This window comes from Parasteatoda tepidariorum, chromosome 10, assembly GCF_043381705.1.
Source record: "Parasteatoda tepidariorum isolate YZ-2023 chromosome 10, CAS_Ptep_4.0, whole genome shotgun sequence".
NCBI classification, from domain to species: Eukaryota; Metazoa; Arthropoda; class Arachnida; order Araneae; family Theridiidae; genus Parasteatoda; species Parasteatoda tepidariorum.
Window position 1 is genome coordinate 39,192,086 of NC_092213.1, and position 10,317 is coordinate 39,202,402.

Consider the following 10,317-nt stretch of genomic DNA (forward strand, 5'->3'; position numbering starts at 1 on the left):
CGGGATCCATAAATAATTTTTAAGAGGTGCGCTCAAATGTTCATGCAATATTTTATTGATGCTAGTCATACTAATGTCCAAAGACGCCTCTATCTCTTGGTATGTCACATGACGATCTTGCTTTATCAGTTCACGCGCAGCATCTATCTTTTCTGGCACAACAACGGATTTTGGACGACCTGCACGGGATTCGTCCTGGATCGAACATTGACCACGATTAAATTCGTTATACCAATTTCTTACAGTGCTGTAGGATGGCGCTTTATCGCTGAATAAAGAATTAAGTTCTTCTTCGAAGCACTCTTGTCTTGACAATCCACGTCGAAAGTTATGAAAAATAATGGCACGAAAATGTTCACGATTCAATTCCATTTTTTGAAAGAGAAGAACTTTTCAATTTACAGTCAACAACACACATGAAGCTATAATGGTAAATCGACTGCCGAATTTATGTTTAAAAATATCAAACTTTCGATTAAAATCGTCTGCGGTCACCTAGCAACACTTATTGTTGCCAAAGCCAGAAATATAAATAGCAACCCTCGTATCAAATAGGAAATTTCAAACACATTTTCACTTCGTTCTTTAAATTCAGATCCTACATTGATATTCATAGCGCCTCGCGCTTTCATGCCACAGGTCCCTGGTTTGATCCTCGGGACGGGCAAGGTTGACTCAGCCCTCCATCCCTTCAGTGGGTCGATAAATGAGTACCAAGCATGCTTGGGAACTAGACACTGGGAGTTCCACATTCGGCTGACCACCTAACCAGAACATCTGTTCCTGTACCTCAGAGCCTAAGGTCATGAAAACTGAGATGGGCACAGTAGGCCTTGGCCCTCTATGGGCTGTTGCGCCACTGAGTTTAGTTTTAGTTTGATATTCAAGTTAATACTTCTAAGTTTATCTGTCAATTTCTTACTAGTCATTTTCCTTTTAAAAATTGGAAATCATTTTTCTAATTTTAAACAGGATACAGTTGTGGACAACAATTGCTCTCCATTGCTAAAGTAGAGTTTGATGTGATTAGAAAAATGCAACTGGTCTGTTAGAATTTAAAGCAAAAAACAAATCCTGTTAATTTCAGGGATATGCCATATTTTTTGTGCTAAATTTTTATTTAAATTCCAAGCATATAAATATGACTGCTTAGCTTTTATTAAGAGTATGCATGAAATACAATGCATGAATAATGCATGAAATTCACTCATAAGGAAGCTAAAATTATTTAAGTCTTATTTTTTAGATTCATAAAAGTGAATAACAAGTATAAGCTATAAAAGGAATAATCAGTATGAAGAAAAATTATGGAGCAGACTTTGTTAAATTGTGATTGGTTCATCAATCTCATTTCTAATTATTATATATTATCATCCAACTTAGAACTACAGTTTCATCTGAAAAATACAAATTTCGTATAAACTATAAAATAATTAACAACATGAAAAGTAACTTTTTTTTAAGGATAAAAGGTTCAAAACAAAAGTAAAGATAATTCAATTTACCAAAGACCTAAATAAACTTTTACCAATTCATATCAAAAGTCATTGCTTTAAATACATCACAACTTTTTTCAGTAAAAGAGTGTGATTCTGAAGAGTGTGAGATACAGATTGTGTTGTGTTTTAAAAAATATTTTTGACCAAAATTAGAGTTTTAATATGCACTGGTAAAAGTTTTATGAAATTTACTAGTATTTTGATTATCAATAATAAACAAATATTTATTCTCAACTTACAGTATCTGGATTAATTTTATCATAAAGCTTTAAAACCAAAAGGATTCTTTCTTCAATATGACTCAGAGTGTATGGCATGTGAAATGAGCCACTAAACCTCACATGTGACAACGATGGTAAAACTAAACTCTGAAATAAAAAATGATACAAATAAAAACTACAAAACTTATTACAAAATACTTCAATTCAGAATTTAAAAATATTATACATAAAACCTTAATTTTAATTATGATACCTTCACTGCACCTTTTATCAATTTCTACAAAATCTTATTTTCATAACTATGAAAAATGTCCATTAGTCAATTAAATATGAATAAAGAAAAATAATGTGAATAAAGCACAACTATGACACAGAAATAGACATACTATAGTTTGAGTTCAATAAGAAACTACCTTTTTCAGCATGATAGAAAAAAGTACAAGATATGATAATGTTATTTATCACAAATTTATACTCTCCTGAAGTTTTTTATTTTATTATTAGATTATTTATTAGTTTCTTTATATATTTATTTTTTGTCTTTTTCATTTGTTTTACTTTTGCCATTTAACTCTAATTTCTTGTATATGGGTTTCTGTCTTAACTTCATTAACTTTCAATTTTTTAAACTTAAACTTGTTCTTAATCTGTGTAAGTTACTATGTGTATGTTCAAGGTTCAACTGCTGCATATTTTATGAATAATTATTAACATTTACAAATTATTATGTTTTAATTACAAGCTTGATAATTTTTTTAATTGTGCAATATGAATTTATTTTATAATTAATTGCTTATTACCTGCATTTTTATGTTGCCCTTCCTTAAATCATGAAGTACCCTATTTATCAAAAATATACTTCTCCAATATTTTTTACTTTTTGAAAATCAAAACCATCTTTGGGACCCAACTCCCTAAAGAGCTATCCCTCTCTGCTTCTGCGTCTATTTTATTATATTAATTTATTTATTTTTTCGCTCTGCATTGACCACCTGCATCCAGTCCGGTTAGTTTGTTGGTTTGGGAGTTAGCGCTTAATATGTTTATCCTCGTTTTTTCCCCCTCTTTTGTTTAGCAAATTGAAGAATTTTTTTATTATTTGAAATTAAGGCAAATAGTGCGACTGTGTATTTTAATTTAGTTACACTCAAAAATTAGATGCCATCAATGCCCATATTGTAGTAGTAGAGTGAGTAGATAGAAATAAAATAATTTCCAAACATATAAAAATTATTAACTAAATTATTAGAATGTTTCAAAATCAGAATGAGTCCCAGAAATCAAGGTCAGTAGCTGAAAAGCAGTGCTGTTTAACAGAAGAAAATGCAAACCATGTTTATAGAATTGAAATTATAGTACATCTTCTTTTGTGCCAATATTTGTGCTTTGTTTATGTTGTTTGGCTTTATTTATATATAAGACAAAATCTACCCTTTTTTTATTTAGACAGGTTAAATATATATTAGCTAAGTAGAGAAAAAACAGAATTCAAAAATAATTTTTTCTCTCTAAATTATTCGATACAAAATACTTGAAATTGTGTTTGAAGAAACTTCTTTCATTGAAGCTCAAAGAGTTTTTTAGATAGAGTTTCCAGAGTTTTCAAGCTTTAATAATGTTTTTTTATGTATATAAAAAATAAATAAAGTGAAAGTAAAAATGATAACAAGTCAGTTTTAATAGGAGGAGGGCAATAATAACATTTCCACATAATTCTTCCATAGTTTCCCAAGGTTGCTTGAATACCTTAATGACTATTGATGCAAGCCAAAACAAGAGACCATGTGGTTGGATAAACTATATATATTTTAATTAACTACATTACATTTACAACTATTTTATTACAAACTATATCATTATTTATACAACTAATTTTTTTTAGTTATTATAAACTACTTTTGGAAAGTAGTTTTTACTTAACTACTTTTAGGATATAAATTTTGCTGAAGGATTCAATTAACACTCACGTTCAAACGTTAGGCAAAAAAAAAAAAAAAAACAGAAAAATCTCATTTCCTTGAGTGTTTAATTTAAGCCAAGTTAACGTAACAGATAAAAAAAAAAACGAAGTGAAGGACATCGTCATTGAGTCCAGTGATAGACTTTGGAGCAATCAGATTTGAATACTTAATTAGGCTTGAACCTTGTTTCTTCCCTAAACGGACTTTAAAAATTGTTGCGATGAATCGCTACAAACTAGTGATTTTATTTTGTATAGCATTAATTCGTACAAGATTTTCATTTTCAAAAAATGACCCATTATACTACAAACTTAAAAAAATAGGGATATTTTTGTATCGTAACGTGTTGCGCCAAATAAAATTTAAACTTAAACTTTAAAAAAACAAAAAAAAAACAAGTTTGCTCGGAGATAGCTACATACCATACCTTCCGAAGGAAGATTTCTGTATCATGATTTACATACAAAATAATAGCCAAGTCTTGGAAAAAAAACATAGAAAAAGATCAACTTGAAGGGTATAACAGATTCTTCTGGGCAAAACACTAAACAGATCATGATACAGGAATATCATCCCTTCAAGTTGGTCCCCAGAGGAATATTTTTTTTCTTCTTTCTTTTTAGTTTTTGACAGCCACTACCCAGAAGTTGCCAAGACATGACGATCATTTCAGTGCAGTGTAGATCATGATATGGAAATGCTTCCCAAAAACAAATAGTGAGCATGATAGTTTTGTTACTTATAATGCGTTAGTTCCGATCACTGCATCAGAGTTAAAGTATTATGCAAAAAGTGTGCCAAAAATTTCTTTCTATTTACTTCAGTCTTATAACATATTTTATGAGGAAAAAAAATCAGTTTAGTTGCGGTTGTACAGATCATTGTTTAGCGTGAAATGCAGTGACTGTGTCAACCATAGTTTTATACATTAAAGAAATACATATACATGTGTGCTAGAAATTCCTTTAAAATATTCATAGAGACATATGAGATATTTTTCATTAGATTATAAGAATTAAGAAAATGCCAATATTATTAAATTTCAAAACATTATCTGACCTTCGTCTTGTCCTCAAAAATTTTATTGGAGTTAACTTTAAGGTGATTTTTATTCATGCTTACTGCATTACTTGAGCTACATACAGATAAAAACCTATATCGTAGAAGACTTTTACCACGTAATGTATTTTTAAGCACATTTGATAATGAGTTCATTTTGAAATATCTTAGGATAAGATTTTCTCTAAATTTTTTGTTTACTATTTGTTAGGCCAAAAATCAATGCAACCGGAAACGTTTAATTTTTGTGTGTGAAATTACTGTTTATCTGGTCAATGCTCATTATTACCAAAAAATAATATTTTTCCATAATAATTGTAAATTTGCACAAAAAATGAATCAATAAAATTAATTTACTATTTAAAAAAAATATACTTCATTATTGGTTAAGAACTTTCATGAAAAAAGCAGAAAATTCCAATCGATAGAACAAGTTAAACGATTAAACATTACGTGAATATTGGTATCGTTTTATTCAATAAATTTGTTTTTTTTGTTTACAAATCTCCATGACAAATCTGTAAGGGTTTGAAGTATTGAATTTAAGACTCAAATAGAAATCTAATTTGTTAAGTTACTGATCGAAAACTAATCATGGCTATGCAAAGGAAAACTAATGTAAGTGTTTGTTTATCAAATTAGGGTTTTCTGAAAGCTTGACTGAATCGTATCACCGAAATAGTGCGGCTGATGAGGATTTTCATGATACCACTTTTTATAACTTTTAATGATATTTTTATGGTTTATAAATGTATAACATTTTTCTTTATACTTTCTATCAATTTAATTTTGTTTATCCTTTTTAGGTGAGGTTGCCTCCAGAGGTGAATAGAATACTTTACGTAAGGAATCTACCGTACAAAATTACTGCTGAAGAAATGTATGACATATTTGGCAAATATGGAGCAATCAGACAAATTCGACTGTAAGATTTTTTTTATTATTCTTTTTTTGTGAGTTTAAATAGTTTAGTGATTATTACAGAAAGATTTCCGTCTCGTGAACCGCAGCAGTTTTCAACATCTCAGCAGCCCTTGACAAACTTAAAGAACATCTCAAAAAGAGATCAATTTGAAAGATATAACTCGTAGCCGTGGAGGATTGCCAGGTCTTGTCAATTTCCGGGCAGCGGCCCACGAGATTTTAAAGTAAAAACATCATAGAAAGAGACCAACTCGAAAATTTTAACTTGTAGCCACTCCGGGCAAACATCTACATGTTTTTCTCCAAAAAAAATCTATTTGACACCTTGGCAATTGTTGTTGGCGCAATAGATCATGCTTCGGCGATATCCCCATAATCACACAAAAGTTTTTATTTATCGATTCTTAAGCAAAAAAAATTCCGTACTTGGTTCCTGGATCAAAGTAGTCCAAGCTTTGGTGATAGCTGTGCAGTAGCATGTAAGAAATCTAAAAAGAAATAATTATGTCACAGAATGATATGAACTCAAAGTATGTAGCTACTTGAAGGCCAGCAACCATAATTTTTTTTTTAAATTTGTTGCGCGTAAAATATTTTCCTGAAGAAAACTTATTGTAAATAATATCCATTATTTTAAAACATAGTTGATAAATAGGTTTATTACTTTTTTAGAATTATTTTTATAAGAAAAGAAAATATCTGCAAAGCATGTAAATTTTAGAAAAATTAGAATTGATTATTAATATTGTATCTGATCTATTATTAGAAGACACATTATCTAGCAGATGATATATCATAGGTTAAAATAAATTTAAAGGTGACTGAGCTTTTTCCCAGTTTCTGAAATTCAAAACAAAATATTGGTTTATTCTGCCAATTTTTCAAATAACATCAGAAAGAACATTTACTTTGTATAACATGTTTTATTTTACCCTCATGCAAGGGCGCCGGCAAGGAGGTGCACTTGCATCCCCCTGGCTTTTTTTAAAAACAATTAAAGAGATACAGAAAAACAATTTTGTTATAAAAAATTTTTTATTCAAAAACAAATAATTAAGTAATCATTGATGCATAAACAATTAAAGAATTGTTTAATCAAACAAGAATTATAATCGTTTTGTTTGCTGTCCAAATCTGTTTATAACGTTTTCAATGAATTCTGAATCATCTTTGATTCTTTTCTTATGCATACTGAGCATGCACAAACTACTTAATCTCTCATGAGACATTGTAGACTGATTCCATGTTTTGATGCTTCGCATTGTACTAAAAGTGTGTGCAATAGTGCACTTAGTAGCTGGAAGAGTTAGGCCAATTTGGGGGGGGGGATCAGTTTGTTAGTGGGTTGCACCCCCTTTTATATTATTCTGCCGGCGCCCTTGCTCTCATAGTTATCTTCCATAGTTATTACCATATGCTGTCAGTTATTTGTTCAACCATTTTCTTCTTTCAGATATTTATTTTAAGATTTTCGACATTTTAAATTCTCATGTCCTATCTCATGCACTGTGTTCTGATAATGTATGATCTGTCATTTCAAATCCTCATTGCAGTATTAATTATGAAGGGGGAAAAAAGTTATACACTGTTGTTGAGAAAGTGATATGTCAGATGAATATTCTTGTCATGGGTATTTTTTATACACTTTCTAATTTTAATATTTAAAAATAAAAAATTTAAAAATAAAAAATTTAAAAAATAAAATATTTTATTTCACATGTATGCAGACAATTTAATTAACCCTACACTTTAATTACAAAATATTGTGATCTTTCAAATTGAATTGAAATATAATTCAGATATCTGATATAATCACTGTTTGAAATAAAAATCTGTATCTCATAACACATAAATTTGATTTTTTTAAGGAGAAAATTCTGATTTCAAATATATAAAAAAAAAAGGCTAATACTGTTTATGTAAAAAAGCTACAGAAAATTTTTTCATTAGCGAAAAGTTCTTATTTGTTAAGTGTTAATTAGTACTATTTATTTATACTTTTGTTTGGTTACTTTTATTTTTAATAAATAAACAATGTTATTAACATATTTTTTTTTTTTTTGAAATATTTTTTTAGTGGAAACACACCTGAAACAAGAGGAACAGCATTTGTTGTTTATGAAGATATTTTCGATGCAAAAAATGCATGTGACCATTTGTCTGGTTTTAATGTTTGTAATCGATATTTAGTAGTGCTGTACTACCAATCCAACAAGGTATGTCTTTTATTAGTTTATTTAACTATTTTTTTTTAATAGAAATTTTTACTTTTTTAGTTAACTCCATTTTGTTGTGCAAATGTCTGTGTATTGATACGTTATATAAATGCATATGTAAACAATTATTTAGAATAATAAATGTAAGCTATCTCTTATTAATGCACGCTTAAGCAGCTGATAAAAATCTGAACAAATATAACAAATTTACATTTCAATATAAAAGAAATAACAATTTGTATTTGCTTAAATTTTTGTCAGCATAACAGTTTGAGATGCACTGTTTAGGTGTTTAACAATTGTCCAGGCCATAAATTATTAATTTATGAGGTTTTTTTGCTTGCCTATTTTCTTTAAATTTATTTTTCAAAATGTAAATATTTTTAGTTTGTTGTAAATATTTTGTCCTTTATGCTTACTTGGCAGATTGTGCTTTTATATAGTTTTTACTTTATTCACCTATGTACAGGAATGCATTGTTTAACAATTTCTTCATAATCCTTTGTTTATTGCTGTGGTGGCCTTTCTTTAATGTGATCATATTATCTATAATGCAATCATTATTCATTTCTAAAAAGTGACTGTATTCACTTACCGAATGTCTACTTTGCATAAGAAATTATAAGTATTTTTGTAATTTTACATGAGATTTTATCTTTTAAAAAAACTGCATTAGAGTTGGATTTTACAAGTTTGCATGAATTTATAAAATGTAATTTTCAAATAAAAATCCTAATTCAGAAAGAGAAACTACATAGCTTGAATTTTTGAATAAATTTACACAAATTAAAAAATTTTTTAAGCATTAGAAAAAACTAAATTAGATTTTATGAATGCTATTTCTTAATGAGCATTTGTCCTTTATTTTTGCTGCTCTTTTTCGTATTATTATTACCAGGTGTGCTATTTTTGACATTACTATTTGATAATACTTTTTGACATTATCATTTATCTCAACTGCTAATTTTATCATGATCAATGCCTTTCTAATATTGTGAATACTGATGCCACTAAAGCTTTTGCTTTTGAAAGTTTTTTTTTCTGAAATAATTCTAAAAAATATTATTATTGTTAATTTTGAAATTTTATTTAGTTTAATTGTCTTATTTTGTTTTATGAATGCTCTATTATACTTGCATATCATAATATATATATTTGCTTTTTGTGTAATATTCTTATTTAATGTTGTTGGCGGCGTTGGTGATTTTTAGTTTCAGCAGTAGCCCCCCCCCCCCTCACTTCGTATTAACTTTTCGTTTGAAGCTCTCGTGCTTTTAGTTATTAGTTGAAGGCTATGGATACTTTGTTGTTAAGCTAGGTTAGACACTACAAATGTAATTTTTTAGCTTTTAAAGTGAAACTTCGGTTTAGCGGACACCCTTCGGATGGAGAGAAAAAAATTCCATTTATGAGAAGGGTACATTAATAACAAAGGCTAACGCTATCTGTAGTTTTTAGAACTGTTGCACTAATATGGAAATTATTAAATAATCTATAATATCTGCTTACATTGACATTTATTTTGAACTTAACAAAATTATAATATTTAAAGTACAAAAAAATAGATGAAAAAATTTGACGTCCCTTGTTTTTAATGTATCCAGTTGAAAAGGAAGATGTGTGTGATAGTAGTTAGTTTTCAACCGCTGTAATTTTTGATATTTTTTTATATATTTTTGTTGTTCCATTTTACATATTTTTGAATCATTTGCATTTTTACGCCAATTTTATTATATTTGAATTGATAAAATATCTCAATACAAGTTTAAGTACAGTAGAGAATCAATTATCCGGGATGCTCGGGACCATCGCTATCCCGGATGTCTGAATTACCCGGTTTTCTGGATCGACCAAAAAGTGTCGTTAATCGATGTTTTATCGAACCCGAATTACAAGGAAAGAGTGCAATGCATAAAGTAAGAGAAAAAAGAAAGGTATTCCTAACTTTAAAGAGAAAAATAACATTTAAAAGAATAAAGAAATTTGCAAGTTTAGACAAGAAAAACAAGATTAAAAAATACAAAATTCTCGTATTTATTTTTTAAAAATAATTACAATTCCTAAATTAACTAATATAAACAAAACCAATGGTTAAATAATGCAATATATTTCGTACCTAATTATACGGGAGAAACGATAAAATAAAAGGAAAACTTATTAATCTAAATAAAAACACTTGAAAATTATCGAACCGAAACGATAGTTAAAAAAGGCACTAACATAAATATTGAAACCCGGAACAAGCCAAGATCAACGGAATTTTAAAAAAAAAAAAACTAATGATAAAATTTATGAATAAAAAGAATTAATTTATTGAGTGCGAAATTTATCGTGAAAAGAAAAAAAATCAAACGTAGTGGAATCAGAAAAACAAAACTGCAATCTGCTTCATAAAATAATCGTATGTTTAAATTAATAAACAATTCTCCTTTTATTT

The 10,317-nt window shown here is 28.5% G+C and overlaps 2 protein-coding genes across 2 annotated transcripts in view; one reads left to right on the plus strand and one right to left on the minus strand.

Moving 5' to 3' along the window:
- LOC107443588 (acyl carrier protein, mitochondrial) overlaps positions 1-5,096 on the minus strand; it is a 9,744-nt gene extending 4,648 nt beyond the window's left edge. The window contains exons 1-2 of the mRNA XM_016057507.3: positions 4,741-5,096; positions 1,739-1,867 (exon numbers count right to left, since the gene is read on the minus strand). Of these exons, the coding sequence (XP_015912993.2) occupies positions 1,739-1,867; positions 4,741-4,896 (285 nt within the window). The 5' untranslated portion in view covers positions 4,897-5,096. The remainder of the gene's footprint in view (positions 1-1,738; positions 1,868-4,740) is intronic.
- Positions 5,097-5,214: 118 nt separating this feature from the next.
- Positions 5,215-10,317, plus strand: part of LOC107443587 (splicing factor 3b subunit 6) — a 7,650-nt gene continuing 2,547 nt past the window's right edge. The window contains exons 1-3 of the mRNA XM_043043336.2: positions 5,215-5,358; positions 5,547-5,665; positions 7,742-7,880. Coding sequence (XP_042899270.1) covers positions 5,335-5,358; positions 5,547-5,665; positions 7,742-7,880 — 282 coding nt within the window. The 5' untranslated portion in view covers positions 5,215-5,334. The remainder of the gene's footprint in view (positions 5,359-5,546; positions 5,666-7,741; positions 7,881-10,317) is intronic.